Source organism: Artemia franciscana, chromosome 7 (assembly GCF_032884065.1).
Source record: "Artemia franciscana chromosome 7, ASM3288406v1, whole genome shotgun sequence".
In the NCBI taxonomy this organism is placed as follows: Eukaryota; Metazoa; Arthropoda; class Branchiopoda; order Anostraca; family Artemiidae; genus Artemia; species Artemia franciscana.
In genome coordinates, this window is record NC_088869.1 from 43,874,735 (window position 1) to 43,894,119 (window position 19,385).

General features: G+C 38.6%; 1 protein-coding gene across 1 annotated transcript in view; it reads right to left on the bottom strand.

Moving 5' to 3' along the window:
* Positions 1–17,434: 17,434 nt before the first annotated feature.
* Positions 17,435–19,385, bottom strand: part of LOC136029346 (serine/threonine-protein phosphatase PP1-beta catalytic subunit) — a 47,009-nt gene continuing 45,058 nt past the window's right edge. Inside the window, exon 7 of the mRNA XM_065707645.1 lies at positions 17,435–17,757. Coding sequence (XP_065563717.1) covers positions 17,659–17,757 — 99 coding nt within the window. The 3' untranslated portion in view covers positions 17,435–17,658. The remainder of the gene's footprint in view (positions 17,758–19,385) is intronic.

Here is a 19,385-nt window from a genome sequence, read left to right on the forward strand (position 1 = left end):
TACAGACTGGGACACCCGGACACAAATCACGACCGGGACACAGGGAATATAAATGACGACCGGGACACAGGGACACAACTACAACGGGGACGCCGGGGCACAGGCGGGATACATAAATGACGACCGGGACACAGGGATTGTTCGAATAGAAATTACAGACCGGGACACCGGGACACAAATGACGACCGGGACACCGGGATACAGGGAATATAAATGACGACCGGGACACTCAAAGAGAAATGACAAACTGGGACACCGGGACACAAATGACGACCGGGACACAGGGAATATAAATGACGACCGGGACACAGGGACACATCATTAGAATAATGAGGTATAGATCTGAATACGGATTGTTTTTCCCATGGACAATTATATGTTGCATGTTCAAGAGTCAGTAAACCTGACAATCTATTTATATGCACAGACAATTTATATGCACAGACATTATATGCACAGACATTCTTCGGACTACGAAGAATGTTGTATATTCGCATGTTTTACGTAGTTAAAAACATATATTTATATCTATCTCTATTCACAGGTGGGACACAGGGACACAACTACAATGGCGCGTAACTAATATGGCACGTAACGACTTACGCGCGCGGGGGGGCTTGGGGGGCGCGAAGCGCCCCACCAACTAGGTGTTGGGTTGGCGCGAAGCGCCACCCCAACAGCTAGTATCTATATAAAAATAAGTTGTCTGAGTATTATGTCTGTTACACTTTGTCTGTTACGCCAGATTATATCTTCTATATATAAAAATATGTTGTATGTATTTTTGTGTTGCGGGTTTAAATGTAAAAACTGGGAATTGCATAAATATTTCGAAATATTTTGACAATAGATTAATGTAATTTGAAAACCTTAAAAAAGATACTTAAAAATTTGAGGTTTATTATAAATTGTTGAGCTTTAGCAAGCTTGGCACGTGGAGATTTCTCCAATTGTCAATGTTATAGAATGTTACCAAAAAGCAAAACCAGGCTTGCGGTTCAAAGATAAAGGTCCAGAGTAGGAATGTGCAATTTACGTCAACGAAGGCGTGTCGAGCAACTACCAGAGCAACGCCAAACTAGACTTGCTGCTGAAAGAGAAAGTAAAAAAAGAAGGCGTGCCGAGGAATCACAAGAACAGCAAGAAAACAGGCTTGCGGCTGATAGAGATAATGCTAGATTAGGAATGTGCAATTTACGTCAACGAAGGCGTGTCGAGGAACTACCAGAGCAACCTGAAAATTATCGCCTGGCATTCAGGTACAGCCCAGTCGATGATTATAGTAGATGTGTTCAAATCGGGACTATGTCTAAAATTTGTCCCTATTGAAAGGCCTTGATATTCAATGGTAAGACAATGGGAATGTGTTGCGCCTCAGGAAAAGTTAAACTTCCTCTATTGGCTGCACCACCAGAGCCATTGAAGACTTTGCTTACTGGAACTACGTCATAATCTAAGCGTTTTTTATCACAGATCAGAAAATATAACTCATATTTCCAAATGACGTCGTTTGGTGCCCAAATCGAAAATCCAGATCAATTTATGCCTACTTTCAAAGTAAAAGGGCAAATTTATCATAGAGCAGGGTCCCTTCTACCATTCTCAGGCGAGAATTATAAATTTTTACAATTGTACTTCATCAGTGATAGAAATTCTGAATTGAATACACGTTGCGAAATTTCTACCAACGTTGAAAGGACTATCGTTTCCCAATTGCAACATCTTTTCCACGATAATAATAATTTAGCGCGTCTGTTCAAAACAGCCATCGATTTGATGCCTACTGATACGCATAAAATTGTTTTTTCCGCTGAAAAAACGCCTTCTGGTCAACATGTGCGTAGATACAATGCTCCAACTATCGACGAAGTGGCAATCGTTATGGTCGGTGATCAGTTTTTACCTCGAGATATTATTCTTCATAAGCGAAATGCTCAGTTGGTAAGAATTGCTGAAACTCATCGATGCTACGATGCCCTACAACATCCTATCATTTTTTGGGATGGAGCCGATGGCTATCAATTTAATATTAAATTGATGAATCGAGCCACTAACAAAGAAATGAATAAGAAATGCAGTGCAATGCATTATTATTCCTATAGACTAATGATTCGGCAGGATGAAGACAATAATATTTTAAAATTCCGTCAACTGTTTCCCCAATGCGTCATTGATATTTATGCAAAAATTGAATCAGAATGTTTGCTATTTATCCGTCTGAATCAGACCAAGCTCCACTCTGAACAATACATTCATTTGCGAGATGCAGTTGTAAATGCCGGTAATACCACAAACGTTGGAAGATTAAGGATTTTGCCTTCGTCATATGCTGGCAGTCCCCGTCATATGCATGAATATGCTCAAGATGCTATTGCGCATCTTGCTTTCTAACGAAATTGATGATGTGATTTCCGCTGAAATACCTGATGAAAATGTCGATAAGGGGTTATATGATATTGTTGTAAAAATATGATACATGGACCTTGCGGTACACTGAACGAAAATTAACCATGCATGGCCAAAGGAAGGTGCACGAAGCAATATCCTCGACTTTTAGTATCCAACACAATTACTGGCAATGATGGTTACCCACAATATAGAAAAAGATCTACTGAAGATGGCGGTAAAACAGCAATAATAAAGAAGCCGAAGTAGCTAACCAGTGGGTTGTTCCATATTCCCCATTATCATCAAAACAAATTTAATGCACACATAAACGTTGAATACTGTAACTCCGTAAAGGCAGTCATATACATATGTAAATACGTCAACAAAGGCAGTGACATGGCAGTTTTTGGCTTGCAGTCCTAAATCAAAGATAGAAATTAGTTGTCGTCATTTTTGCTTTGACGGTGACGTCATTCAAGATATTTAAGACATATGTTCACGTAGAAATCTATTAATGTTTAAGTTTACAATGACTGATGAACTTACCATGGCAAAAGCCGATGAAGATGCTCAAAGAGTCTATGCCAAAAAACTTGCTGCTGATAGAGAAAGTCAGAAAAGAAAGCGTGCCGAGGAATCAAAAGAACAGCAAGGAAACAGGCTTGAGGCTAAAGAACGCAAAACCGCGCAGTTAGATGAAGATCCACCTGGACAGCGAGAGTCAAAACATATCAAAACTGAAAATGATAGCGATGATGATTGGGTTTGGGATTTTGACTTGGATAAGGTCATCAATGCCTACCAGATTTTAGTTAAAAAAACAAAGGTTCGGCGATATGTATTTCATAGTGAAGCGGAAAAATAAAGAAGAAAAAGAAAACTGAAAAAATGTAAAAAACTAAAAAATACTAAAAAGAAAAACACTCAAAGAGAAATTACAGACCGGGACACAAATGACGACCGGGACAGAGGGAATATAAATAACTACCGGGACACTCAAAGAGAAATTACAGACTGGGATACCGGGACACAAATGACGACCGGGACACAGGGAATATAAATGACGACCAGGACACAGGTATTTAGGAATATCGTTCAAAGACAAATTTTTAATTGTAAGAAGACCGTTGAAAGAGAAATTTCTAATTGTAAAATGACTGAAGAACCTACAATGGCAACGGTACCACCATCGAAGTAGATAACCAGTGGGTTGTTCCATATTCCCCATTATTATAAAAAACATTTAATGCACACATAAACGTTGAATACTGTAGCTCCGTAAAGGCAATCAAATACATATGTAAATACGTCAACAAAGGCATTGACATGGCAGTTTTTGGCTTGCAGCCCAAAATCAAAGATTTCGACGAAATCGTACAATATCAGGCTGGAAGATACATAAGCAGTAATGAAGCCGTTTGGCAAATTCTTGCATTTCCGATACATGAACGTAGTCCAGCTTTTTATGACTTAGCGGTACATTTACAGAAAGGTCAACGAGTTTATTTTTCGGAATCAAACGTGCAACAAAGAGCCCTGAATCCACCGGATACAAAGTTAACTGCTTTCTTTTCGCTATGAAAAATGATTCTTTTGTAAACAAACTGCTGTATACTAAAGTGCCTTCGTATTACGAGTGGAATACTAAAAATAAAGTATTTGAACGTCGAAAACAGGGTAAGTCAGTCGACGGCCAACCTACCATCTTCAAAGATACCACAATAGGAAGACTCTACACCGTTCACCCCAATCAACATGAATGCTTCTTTCTACACCTGCTTTTGGTGAATGTACCCGGTCCGAAGTCCTTTGAGTATTTGAGAACTGTAAACGGTACTATACATGACACTAACCGTAGTGCATGCCAAGCTCTGAATTTATTGGAGAATGACCAACACTGGGATAACTGCATCAATGACGCGTGCGAAACGTCAACTCCAAGTCAAATTCGTGCATTGTTTGGCATCATACTAACAACTTGCTCTCCATCAGCTCCAACAGAGCTATGGGAAAAATATAAATCAAAATTGTCCGAAGATATACTCCATCGAAAACGGTTAGAGACGTCAGATATGACTTTTGATTTTACATCAGAAATTTATTACTACACTTTAGTTATTATAGAAGATTTGTGCGTATGCATGGCAAACGAACCTCTTCAGGATTTGGGAATGCCTTCACCTAATCGTACCGCTGCTGTTTCGACATGTGTAGAATTGGATCGTGAACGAAGTTACAGTACGAGTGATCTATTGTCGTATGTACAAAATAACATTTCCAAGTTAACGTCGGAACAAAAAGACATTTATGATACGATAATGCAGTGTCGATAACAACGTTGGAGAAATTTTCTGTTTGGATGCGCCAGGAGGTACTGGTAAAACGTTTGTGATAAAACTAATTCTGGCACCAATTCGATCAAAAAATGTTTATAGCGTTGGCAATTGCGTCGTCTGGAATAGCCGCAACGTTGCTGCCTGGTGGAAGAACTGCTCATTCCGCTTTGAAATTGCCTCTGAATTTGCATTCTACAGAAACTCCCAAGTGCAATATTTCCAAATCATCTGGGATGGATAAAGTATTGCAGCAATGCAAACTTATTATTTGGGACGAGTGCACAATGGCACACAAAAAATCGCTCGAGGCTCTGGATCAATGTTTGAAAGATTTGCGAGGGAATTCGAAACCCTTTGGCAGCACATTAATATTGCTTGCGGGAGATTTCAGGCAAACATTAACTATAATACCTAGATCAACCCCTGCAGACGAAATGAATGCTTGCCTGAAAAATTCTAATTTATGGGCACACGAAAAAACCTTAAAATTAACTACAAAAATGCGTGCCTGATTGCAAAACGATGACTCTGGTCAAACATTTTCAGATCAATTGCTGACATTGCTGACAAACGACAACTCGTTTTTATATAGATACAAAACAGATTAACTGCGTAAAACTTGCGAATATGCAACATTCTTCGCTGTCCAATTGCGGTGCACATAAATAGATTTTCAGGTTTACCGACCCTCGAACATGCAACGTACAATTGTCCATGGGAAAAACAATCAGTATTAAGATCTATACCCCATTTTTCTAATGTTTGATCTTGAGCTTTGTTGATGGTGATTGCAAATATTAATCGAATTGGGAATTACAATCTTTTAAATTGAAAAGGCAGATCGGTCGTCATTTATATTCTCTGTGTCCCGGTCGTCATTTGTCCATGGGAAAAACAATCCGTATTCAGATCTATACCTCATTATTCTTATGATTGCCCTTGTGCTTTGTTGATGGTGATTTCTAATCGAACATTCCCTGTGTCCCCGTCCTCATTTATAAATCCCCCCTGTGCCCCCCGGCGTCCCTGTTGCAGTTGTGTCCCTGTGTCCTGGTCGTCATTTGTATTCCCTGTGTCCCGGTTGCTATTTGTGTCCCGTTGTCCCAGTCTGTAATTTCTCTTTGAGTGTCCCGGTCGTCATTTATGTTCCCGGTGTCCTTGTGTCCCGGTCTGTAATTTCGTCAGTCGACAAACAACTTCATGACGGCATAATGCTCAATCCTTACAATGACCTCAGTCGACACACAAACATGACGTCAGTCGACAGGCACACAAACAAACAACCTATTTTATATATATACTAGCTGTTGGGGTGGCGCTTCGCCCCCCCCGAAGCCCCCTCACGCGCATTAGTCGTTACGCGCCATTGTAATTGTGTCCCTGTGTCCCACCTGTGAATATATATATATATATATATATGTTTTTAACTACGTAAAACTTGCAAATATACAACATTCTTCAATGTCCCATTGTCTGTGCATATAAATAGATTGTCAGGTTTACCGACTCTTGAACATGCAATATAAAATTGTCCATTGGAAAAACATCCTTATTCAGATCTATACTTCATTATTCTAATGCCCTTGAGCTCTGTTGATTGCTAATCGAACATTCCCTGTGTCCCCGTCGTCATTTATATATCCCCCTGTGTCCCCGCTGTAGTTGTGTCCCAGTCGTCATTTATATTCCCAGTATCATTTGTGTCGTCATTTGTGTCCCAGTCTGTAATTTCTCTTTGAGAGTCCCGGTCGTCATTTATATGTCCCAGTCGTTATTTGTGTCCCGGTTTCCCAGTCTGTAATTTCTCTTTGAGTGTCCCGGTCGTCATTTATATTCCCTGTGTCCCAGTCGTCATTTGTGTCCCGGTGTCCCCGTCGTCATTTGCGTCCCGGTCTGTAATTTCGTCAGTCGATAAACATGACGTCAGTCGACACACAAACATGACGTCAGTCAACATCCAAACAAACAACTTATTTATATATATACTAGCTGTTGGGGTGGCGCTTCGCGCCACCCCAGCACCTAGTTGGTGGGGCACTTCGCGCCCCCCCCCACGCGCGTAAGTCGTTACGCGCCATTGTAGTTGTGTCCCTGTGTCCCACCTGTGAATATAGATAGATTTATATATGTGTTTCAAACTACGTAAAAATTGCGAATATACAACATTTTTGGCTTTCCCACTACTGGGAGCTTTCCGTTTCCAATTGCCAGCAATTGATCTGAAAATGTTTGACCAGAGTCATCGTTTTGCAATCGGACACGCATATTTGTAGTTAATTTTAATATTTTTACGTGTGCCCATAAATTAGAATTTTTCAGGCAAGCATTCATTTCGTCTGCAGGAGTTAAACTACGTAAAAATTGCGAATATACAACATTCTTGGCTTTCCCATTGTCTGTGCATATACAAAGCCGTATGTACTAATAATGACGTCATATGCAAACGCTCTTTTTAAAAACAAACAAACATGCATACTTAACCGCTTCATTTGGTTCCAAAACTGTGTCGATTGACTTGTAAAGGACTGCCTGGTCTCGAATCTTGGTCAAAACAATATTGTTGATTTCGTGGACGTCTATATTTTTGGGTGCGAGAATCACTCTTTCACTTAGCCATTTATTATTTTTATAATTTTTTAGAATATTCGGAAATACTTTTTCAATCAATTCATTTTTGGACGTCACTAAATTACAGAAATCAGCAGGTAGTTGTATACGTCCTGAAATTGAGTATCGTATCATAAATGTCTTTTTGTTCCGACGTTAACTTGGAAATGTTATTTTGTACATACGACAATAGATCACTCGTACTGTATTCACGATCCAATTCTACACATGTCGAAACAGCAGCGATACGGTTAGATGAAGGCATTCCCAAATCCTGAAGAGGTTTGTTTGCCATACGTACGCACAAATCTTCTATAATAACTAAAGTGTAGTTATAAATTTCTGATGTAAAATCAAAAGTCATATCTGACGTCTCTAACTGTTTTCGATGGAGTATATCTACGGACATTTTTGACTTATATTTTCCCCATAACTCTGACGGAGCTGATGGAGAGCAAGTTGTTAAAATGATGCCAAACAATGCACGAATTTCACTTGGGGTTGACGTTTCGCACGCGTCATTGATGCAGTTATCCCAGTGTTGGTCATTCTCCAATAAATTGAGAGCTTGGCATGCACTACGGTAAGTGTCATGTATAGTACCGTTTACAGTTCTCAAATACTCAAAGGATGTCGGACCGGGTACATTCACCAAAAACAGGCGTAGAAAGAAGCATTCATGTTGATTGGGGTGACCGGTGTAGAGTCTTCCTATCGTGGTATCTTTGAAGATGGTAGGTTGGCCGTCGACTGACTTACCCTGTTTTCGACGTTCAAATACTTTATTTTTAGTATTCCACGTGTAATACGAAGGCACTTCAGTATACAGCAGTTTTTTTGCAAAAGAATCATTTTTGCAAAGCGAAAAAAAAGCTGTTAATTTTGTATCCGGTGGATTCAGGGCTCTTTGTTGCACGTTGGTTTCCGAGAAATAAACACGTTGACCATTCTGTAAATGTACCGCTAAGTGAACAACAGCTGGACTACGTTCATGTATCGGAAATGAAAGAATTCGCCAAACAGCTTCATTACTGCTTATGTATCTTCCAGCCTGATATTGTACGATTTCGTCGAAATCTTTGATTTTGGGCTGCAAGCCAAAAACTGCCATGTCACTGCCTTTGTTGACGTATTTACATATGTATTTGATTGCCTTTACGGAGTTACAGTATTCAACGTTTATGTGTGCATTAAATGTTTTTGATAATAATGGGGAATATGGAACAACCCACTGGTTATCTACTTCGATGGTGGTACCGTTGCCATTGTAGGTTCTTCAGTCATTTTACAATTAGAAATTTCTCTTTCAACGGTCTTCTTACAATTAAAAATTTGTCTTCGAACGATATTCTTAAATACCTGTGTCCTGGTCGTCATTTATATTCCCTGTGTCCCGGTCGTCATTTGTGTCCCGGTATCCCAGTCTGTAATTTCTCTTTGAGTGTCCCGGTCGTTATTTATATTCCCTCTGTCCCGGTCGTCATTTGTGTCCCGGTCTGTAATTTCTCTTTGAGTGTTTTTCTTTTTAGTATTTTTTAGTTTTTTACATTTTTTCTTTTTTCAGTTTTCTTTTTCTTCTTTATTTTTCAGCTTCACTATGAAATACATATCGCCGAACCTTTGTTTTTTTAACTAAAATCTGGTAGGCATTGATGACCTTATCCAAGTCAAAATCCCAAACCCAATCATCATCGCTATCATTTTCAGTTTTGATATGTTTTGACTCTCGCTGTCCAGGTGGATCTTCATCTAACTGCGCGGTTTTGCGTTCTTTAGCCTCAAGCCTGTTTCCTTGCTGTTCTTTTGATTCCTCGGCACGCTTTCTTTTCTGACTTTCTCTATCAGCAGCAAGTTTTTTGGCATAGACTCTTTGAGCATCTTCATCGGCTTTTGCCATGGTAAGTTCATCAGTCATTGTAAACTTAAACATTAATAGATTTCTACGTGAACATATGTCTTAAATATCTTGAATGACATCACCGTCAAAGAAAAATGACGACAACTAATTTCATGACGTCAGTGGACACAGAAACATGACGTCACCTGATCCACAGACAGACAGACAACTTATTTTTATATATATATATATATATATATATATATATATATATATATATATATATATATATATATATATATATATATATATATATCTATATATATAAAAATAAGTTGTCTGTCTGTGGATCAGGTGACGTCATGTTTCTGTGTCGGCTGACGTCATCAAGTTAGTTGTCGTCATTTTTGCTACGACGGTGACGTCATTCAAGATATTTAAGACATATGTTCACGTAGAAATCTATTAATGTTTACGTTTAAAATGACTGATGAACTTACAATGGCAAAAGCCGATGAAGATGCTCAAAGAGTCTATGCCAAAAAACTTGCTGCTGATAGAGAAAGTCAGAAAAGAAAGCGTGCCGAGGAATCAAAAGAACAGCAAGAAAACAGGCTTGAGGCTGATAGAGAAAGAAAGAACAGAAAGCTTGCCGAGGAATCAAAAGAACAGCAAGAAAACAGGCTTGAGGCTGATAGAGAAAGAAAGAACAGAAAGCGTGCCGAGGAATCAAAAGAGCAGCAAGGAAACAGGCTTGAGGCTGATAGAGAAAGAAAGAACAGAAAGCGTGCCGAGGAACTACCAGAGCAACGCGGAAGCAGACTTGCGGCTAAAAGAGAAAGTGAAAAAAGAAGGCGTGCCGAGGAATTACAAGAAGAGCAAGAAATCAGGCTTGCTGCTGATAGAGAAAGTAAGAAAAGAAAGCGTGCCGAGGAATCACAAGAACAGCAAGAAATCAGGCTTGCTGCTGATAGAGAAAGTAAGAAAAGAAAGCGTGCCGAGGAATCAGAGCAACCTGAAAGTTATCGCCTGGCATTCAGGTACAACCCAGTCGATGATTATAGCTTGAGTAGATGTGTTCAAATCAGGACAATGTCTAAAATTTGTCCCTATTGCAAGGCCTTGAAATTCAATGGTGAAACAATGGGAATGTGTTGCGCCTCAGGAAAAGTTAAACTTCCTCTATTGGCTGCACCACCAGAGCCATTGAAGACTTTCCTTACTGGAACTACGTCAGAATCTAAGCGTTTTTTGTCACAAATCAGAAAATACAACTCATGTTTCCAAATGACGTCGTTTGGAGCCCAAATCGAAAATCCAGATCAATTTATGTCTACTTTCAAAGTAAAAGGGCAAATTTATCATAGAGCAGGGTCCCTTCTACCATTCTCAGGCGAGAATCATAAATTTTTACAATTATACTTCATCAGTGATAGAAATTCTGAATTGAATGCACGTTGCGAAATTTTTCCCAACGTTGAAAGGACAATCGTTTCCCAATTGCAACATCTTTTCCACGAAAATAATAATTTAGTGCGTCTGTTCAAAACAGCCATCGATTTGATGCCTACTGATACGCATAAAATTGTTATTTCCGCTGACAAAACGCCTCCTGGCCAACATGTGCGTAGATACAATGCTCCAACTATCGACGAAGTGGCAATCGTTATGGTCGGTGATCAGTTTTTACCTCGAGATATTATTCTTCATAAGCGAAACGCTCAGTTGTTAAGAATTGCTGAAACTCATCGATGCTACGATGAATTGATTGAAAAAGTATTTCCGAATATTCTAAAAAATTAAAAAAATTATAAATGGCTAAGTGAAAGAGCGATTCTCGCACCCAAAAATATAGACGTCCACGAAATCAACAATATTGTTTTGACCAAGATTCGAGACCAGGCAGTCCTTTACAAGTCAGTCGACACAGTTTTGGAACCAAATGAAGCGGTTAATTATCCATCTGAATTTTTAAATTCCATAGATCTTTCAGGGTTTCCGCCACACGTGCTACAACTAAAAATAGGCGTACCAATAATACTTTTAAGAAATATAAACCCACCAAAGCTTTGCAATGGCACTCGACTTGCCGTAAAAAAAACAATGGAAAACCTAATAGAGGCCACAATCTTGACAGGGCCTTTTGAGGGTGAGGCTGTTCTTATTCCTCGCATTCCCATGATTCCAACAGATCTGCCTTTTCAATTTAAAAGATTGCAATTCCCAATTCGATTAGCATTTGCAATCACCATTAACAAAGCTCAAGGTCAATCATTAGAAAAATGTGGTATAGATCTTAATACTGATTGTTTTTCCCATGGACAATTGTACGTTGCATGTTCGAGGGTCGGTAAACCTGAGAATCTATTTATATGCAGCGACAATTGGACAGCGAAGAATGTTGTATATTCGCAAGTTTTACACAGTTAATTTGTATTGCATCTATCTATCTATATAAAAACGAGTTGTGTGTATGCATGTTTGTTTGTTTGTAAAAAGAGCATTTGCATATGACGTCATTATTAGTACATACGGCTTTGTATATGCACAGACAATGGGAAAGCCAAGAATGTTGTATATTCGCAATTTTTACGTAGTTTGAAACACATATATAAATCTATCTATATTCACAGGTGGGACACAGGGACACAACTACAATGGCGCGTAACGACTTACGCGCGCGGGGGGGCTTGGGGGGGCGCGAAGCGCCCCACCAACTAGGTGTTGGGGTGGCGCGAAGCGCCACCCCAACAGCTAGTATATATATATATATATAAATAGATAGAAGATATATATTGCAAGGCCTTGAAATTTAATGGTGAAACAATGGGAATGTTTTGCGCCTCAGGAAAAGTTATGCTTCCTCCACTGGCTGCACCACCACCAGAGCCATTGAAAACTTTGCTTACTGGGTATTCGTCTAAATCGAAGTGTTTTTTATCAAGCATCAGGAAATATAACTCATGTTTCCAAATGACGTCGTTTGGGGCTCAAATTGAAGATCAAGGTCCTTTTATGCCTACTTTCAAAGTAAAAGCGCAAATTTATCATAGAGACGTTCCCATCTACCATTCTCAGGTGAGCATCGCAAAATTCAGGTGAGCATCGGAATTGTACTTCATCAGTGATAGCAATGCTGAATTGAATGCACATTGCGAAATTTTTCCCGACGTTGAAAGCACTATCGTTTCCCAGTTGCAACATCTTTTCCACGAAATTAATAATTTAGTGCGTCTGTTCAAAACAGCAATCGATCTTATGCCTACTGTTACGCATAAAATTGTTATTTACCCTGACAAAACGTCTACTGGTGAATATGTCCGTAGATACAATGCTCCAACTATCAACGAAGTGGCAATCGTTATATTCGGTGATCAGTTCTTACCTTGAGATATTATTCTTCACAGGCGGAACGCTCAGTAGACAAAAATTGCTGAAACTCAGAGAAATACAATTCACAAATGGCCGAGGATATACTCCACTGAATACGGTTAGAGAGGCCAGATATGAACTTGAATTTTACAACAGAAATTTATAATTTCACTTTAGTTACGATTGAAGATTTGTGCTTATCTATGGCAAACAAGCATTTGGGAATGCCTTCACCTAATCTTACTGCTGCTATTTCTACATGTATAGAATTGGATGGTGAACAAAATTAAAACTTGATTGATCTATCGACGTATATACCAACAAATATTTCTAGGTTAACCTCAGAACAAAAAGGCATCTATGATCAGATAATGCATTGTCTTGATAACCAAGTTGGAGGAATTTTCTTCTTGGATGCGCCAGGTGGTACTGGCAAAACGTTTCTAATAAGATTGATTCTGGCATCAATTGGATCCAAAAATGACATAGCGTTGATCCTTGCGTTGTCCGGAATAGCCGCAACGGTGTTGCATGGTGGAAGAACTGCTCATTCCGCATTGAAATTGTCTCTGAATATACAATCTGCAGAAAGTCCCACGTTGACAGAAAGTCCAGAACGTTGGCTATTTATCCGTCTGAAGCAGACCAAGCTCCGCTCTGAACAATACATTCATTTGCGAGATGCAGCTGTAAATGGCGGTAATACCACTAACGTTGGAAGATTAACGATTTTACCTTCATCATATGCTGGCAGTCCCCGTCATATGCAAGAATATGCTCAAGATGCTATTGCGTATGTTCGTCTCTATGGTCGTCCAGATTTATTTATTACATTTACATGTAATCAATCTCGGGACGAGATACAGCAGCTTTTACTTCAAGGACAATCGGCGGTTCATAGACATGACATTACGGCCCGTGTCTTCCGGCAAAAGTTGAAATCACTGATAAATACATGGTAAAACTAGTGTTTGGGTCAGTGCGATGCTGGATGTACTCAGTGGAGTGGCAAAAACGAGGATTGCCACACGGACATATAATAATCTGGCTAAATTATGAAATTTCTTCTAATGAAATTGACAATGTGATTTCCGCTGAAATAACTGATGAAAATGTCGATAAGGACTTATATAATATTGTGGTAAAAGATATGATACATGAACCTTGCGGTGCACTGAATGAAAAATCACCATGCATGGCCAAAGGAAGGTGCACAAAGCAAATATCCTCGACTTTTAGTACCCAACACAATTACTGGCAATGATGGTTACCCACAATATAGAAGAAGATCTACTGAAGATGGCGGTAAAACAGCAATAATAAAGAAGCATAACGGTACTACTATCGAAGTAGATAATCAGTGGGTTGTTCCATATTCCCCTTTATTATCGAAACATTTAATTCACACATAAACGTTGAATACTGTAACTCCATAAATGCAATCAAATACATATGTAAATACGTCAACAAAGTTAGCGACATGGCAGTCCGAAATTAGTGATATCGATGAAATCATACAATATCAGGCTGGAAGATACAAAAGCAGTAATGAAGATGTTTGGCGAATTCTTTCATTTCCGATACATGAACGAAGTCCAGCAATTGTTCACTTAGCGGTACATTTACAGAATGGTCAACGTGTTTATTTTTTGGAATCCAACGTGCAACAAAGAGCCCTGAATCCACCGGATACAACGTTAACTGCTTTCTTTTCGTTATGTCAACATGATTCTTTTGTAAAAAAAAACTGCTGTATACTGAAGTGCCTTCGTATTACACGTGGAATGCTAAAAATAAATCATTTGAACGTCGAAAAGAGGGTAAGGCAGTCGACGGCCAACCTACCATCTCCAAAGATACAACGATAGTAAGACTCTACACCATTCACCCCAATCAAAATGAATGCTTCTTTCTCCACCTGCTTTTGGTGAATGTACCCGGTCCGACGTCCTTTGAGAACTGTCAACGGTACTAGACATGACACTTACCGTAGTGCATGCCAAATTCTAAATTTATTGGAGAATGACCAACACTGGGATAACTGCATCAATGATACGTGCGAAACGTCAACTCCAACCCAAATTCTTACATTGTTTGGAATCATACTAACACCTTGCTCTCCTTCAGCTCCTACAGAGTTATGGGAGAAATATAAATCGAAAATGGCCGAGGATATACTCCATCGAAAACGGTAAGACGTCAGATGTGACCTTTGATTTTACATGATAAATTTATACCTACACTTTAGTTATTATTGAAGATTTGTGCTTATGTATGGCAAACAAACCTCTTCAGGATTTGGGAATGCCTCCACCTAATCGTAACGCTGCTGTTTCGACATGTGTAGAATTGGATCGTGAACAAAGTTACAACACGAGTGATCTATTGTCGTATTTAAAAAATAATATTTCTAAGTTAACGTCTGAGCGAAAAGACATTTATGATAAGATAATGCACTGGGTCGATAACAACGTTGGAGAAATCTTCTTTTTGGATGCGCCAGGAGGTACTGGTAAAACGTTTGAGACAAAATTGATTCTGGCATCAATTCGATCTAAAAATGAGATAGCGTTGGCAATTGCATCGTCCGGAATAGCCGCAACGTTGCTGCCTGGAGGAAGAACAGCTCATTCCGCTTTGAAATTGCCTCTGAATTTGTATTCTACAGAGACTCCCACGTGCAATATTTCCAAATCATCTGGGATGGGTAAAGTATTGCAGCAATGCAAACTTATTATTTGGGACGAGCGCACAATGGCACACAAAAAATCGCTCGAGGCTCTGGAGCGATCATTGCGAGGAAACTCGAAACCCTTTGGCAGCACATTAATATTGCTTGCGGGAGATTTCAGGCAAACATTACCTATAATACCTAGATCAACCCCTGCAGACGAAATGAAAGCATGCCTGAAAAATTCTAATTTATGGGCACACGTAAAGACATTAAAATTCACAATAAATATGCGTGTCCGATTGCAAAACGATGACTCTGGTGAAATATTATCAGATCAATTACTGGCAATTGGAAACGGAAAGCTCCCAGTACACTCAATTTCAGGACGTATACAACTGCCTGCTGAATTCTGTAATTTAGTGACATCCAAAAATGAGTAGGTTGAAACAGGTATTTCCGAATATTCTAACCAATTATAAAAATCATAAATGGCTAAGTGAACGAGCGATTCTGGCAGCCAAGAATAAAGACGTCCACGAAATCAACAATATTATTTTGACCAAGATTCGAGACCAGGCAGTCATTTACAAATTTCCAATTTTTGAAAGTCTATTTTCAGTGTTTTGTCCAATATTAAGTTTCTCATTCTCCAATCATATGAATCCCCTTTTCTTTCTTTTTTAAAATCCCTTTCCGAGGTTAAAATAAGGCTAGAAACCTTATTCAGGAAACTAATCATTTAGCAGTAATCCCTCTGCATAATCTTGAATGACTACATATTATTTCAAATGCATATTCTGCTTCTTCTCCTCTTCCCGAGGACCTCCCACAGTTCCCTAATGTTCCACCCTCTTTTCCCTCTGATCATATTCGTAATAAGGGCCATAGTCCAATTCCTTCACGCTCTCCGGAAGGTCAGACTTCAACCCTGTAATGGCGAGTCGTATTCTAAGGAATACAATGCCTGAATCAGCAGAAAGGTGCCACACTTTTAGCTTTTCAATAGAATTAAATAAAAAAAATTTCTACCTTCTAAGACTTTTGTCTTTGTTTCTCATTTTTGTAGTGAATAAATGAATGCTTAAATGACTTACGTCTTCCCCCAATCTTTAGGTGCCAAGGAACCTTTGTGGAGATTAGTACCATATGTGTTGGACGTTTATTCCCTTGTTGGAGGTTTAAATGAATAAACCTTATTTTATTTTAGAGCTAATGAAATACCTATCCATTAAATCATTTTCTAATGACATACCATCTTGAAGCGACAAACCTTTTCCCATACATCTATCTACTAGGATATTTTTGTATCTGCTAGTTTGGTGTTAAAGAAAATTAGGAGAAACTTAAATTGTATACTTTGTGTACTTGAATCGTTTTCAGACACCCTTAAAGGCTTTGTGATAGAGCAAACGACATGAATCTTATATTATTCGCCATTAGTTGCTGGCAATACCCACCCACATATATAGCTATTAAACCAAACAAACACAAAATAGAAACAACAGGGAAATTTTTTCCAGCTATTATACACAACGACTCGAGCAATATGACGGCTGAGGGCTCAAGTAACCAAGCAAAATGAGTTTTCCTAGTCATGAGACAAGCCATTTAACTAGTCCAAACAGAGTGGGAGACTGACACGAATGGAAATTACAGTCGATCTTCAAGAAAGAGGATAACAACATCATCTAGCGTTACCTGTCAAAGCTCAGATCTAATTATATTTATTAAATTTGACCCTGTGTTGTCAATAATTCTGAAATATCCCTTATGAGACTTTTTTTTTACTTCAGCTGGGTAGAGATATTTTGTACAATAGTAGTCTTCACTTACTCTGAGAGCCATGATAGTGCCTCTGATTCAGTTCTCATCTGAGTTTACCACTAGTTGCATTTTATACTAAAAATTAGAGCTTCATCATAAAAGAAAGGAAAAAAACCTCATTAACTGTTTTAAACGGCAAGCTTCCTTTATTCAGCCAAGTTCATAATCATATCTGCACATTTTGAAAAGAATCTTCTGATCTGATAATAATAGATTTTAGACTGCCAAGCACTCAACTTTGCAAATAGACCGATGAGTGACATTTTTTTTTTTTTTTTTTTTTTTTTTGTTACAACAAAATGGTCATAGTAAACCAACAGCTTGGTTAGATGGTTCCGCTCAGATTGATAACACATCAAGTCCACCAAACACTAAACCTAATAAATAAACAAAAAATACAGGCCCTCGTTTATTTATTCACTTCCAATCATTGGAAAAATCAATATATTATAGTTAATAATAATAAATCCAAGGCTTGTCTTCAACTAACGTAATCTTTATAATATTCACATCCTTTAAATCGCACATTTGTCAAACAACGTAACTCTCATAGGAGAATATCTACAAAAAAGAATGGAAAAACAACGATTTTGAACATAAAAAAAATAAACTAGAATCATTTACTTCTTTTTCACCGGTGTTTTATTGGGCAGTGAGGACCTTCCTTGCATCATCCCTGAATATTGATACTTTGCCTTTTTCTCCGATGGTTTGAGTATCTGGAAAATAATTAAAAGTTAAAACAAAAATCTATGCATATTAAGACATGGAAGGTAATAAATTTTTCACACGTATTTAGCTTATCCGCACAATACAACTCTACTGTTAAGCCAAGAAAAATCCACAAATGGGATAGAACAGTTTTTATCCACCTTTAGGTGAAAATCATCATTCGTTAGAATTATTGAAGATATCTCCAGCTTTAATGATGCTATTTCTGCTACTGGATTGTTCTATCGGCTAATTTCCAATGCTAGTCTTCCAAACAGTTCGTGGTAACGAACTGGAGTAAGGAGCAACCTGACTCAATAGTAAAGAAAACTCTAAAAAACGGAATTTTCATACCAATAGTTACATCAAAAGAATCGAATTTTAATGCTGATTTTAAATATATGAGTTACATAAACTTTAGTCTTACCCGTCAAAAGTTACGAGCCTGAGAAAATTTACCTTAACAAAAATCCCACCATCAGATTCAGCATATCAGAGAATCCTACTTACTGTTTTAAAAATTAGAGTTAAGAGAAAGAGTCAAACTTTAGCGTAAAGAGTGGGGCGTTGAGGAGGGAACAGCCCTTTTCAAACGGAGTAACTTCTGTTCGTTTTAAGTTTTAATGTCGCTCCTTACTTTCAGTTAAAAAAAACATTTTTTTCATTTAATAAAAATTAGGATTACTTATGAAAACAAGCTGCCACTAACTTTAATGTTAGTTAGTTAGCCAGGACAAGCCGTCCTGGCTGAGTGGTTGACGCGCTGGCGTGGGAATTCTGTGTCCAAGGGGCACGGGTTCAATCCCAGCTGTGACCAGTTATTTAGTTTGGGACGGGGGTCAGTGGCGTGATTCTGTAAGCTCAGCCAGAGTCGACCCAGCTCTAAATGGGTACCTCGAGAAATCTGGGGAAGGTAAGCAGGAAGGGTGTGTGGAAGCAAAGGATGTTTGGCCCCCAGCCCCCTTGAATTTTCGGGCCGAAGGGCCATGAAACGGAGATCAGCACCGCCAGTTTGGACCTTAAAGGTCTAGTGCCGTCTTACTTACTTACTTTACTTAACTTTAATGTTCTAATCAAAAGGATATCTCTTCACATCTGTCCATTATCCTGTTCTTTTGATGAACAAAATATTTGATGAACTAGAAAAACCTAATACTGGTACCCATCTCAATCTTAAAGCAGTGATCTAACCTTTGAAACCTACTGATTTAATTAGTCATAATAAATTGGTAGGAAATCTCTTCAATGAATTTCGAGTTGATCTCTATTTAATTAAGATAATTGCGTCATACCTTTCGAATAGACTACAAACAGTTAAATAACCAACGTAAATTCTCATCCTCTAGAAGCTTACAATGGTGTGTCCCACAGAGCCCTTTAAGACAAAGATTCATTCCGTACGATGCACATTTAGTGTCAAATTTTTGGATTGATGGAAGCTTGCTTATTTTACTTTCTTAGAGACGTGTAACAAAAACAAAAGTTGCCCAAAGGATATCCTGCAACGGTTACCAGATCTCTCATACTTTGGATCTTACGATACAAAGTTCACGATTTTGTTAATTATTTTCCCGAAGACATTCCACTTTCCCAGTTGATAAAGGCTTCCATAACTATCGACATTTGATCTTTCATT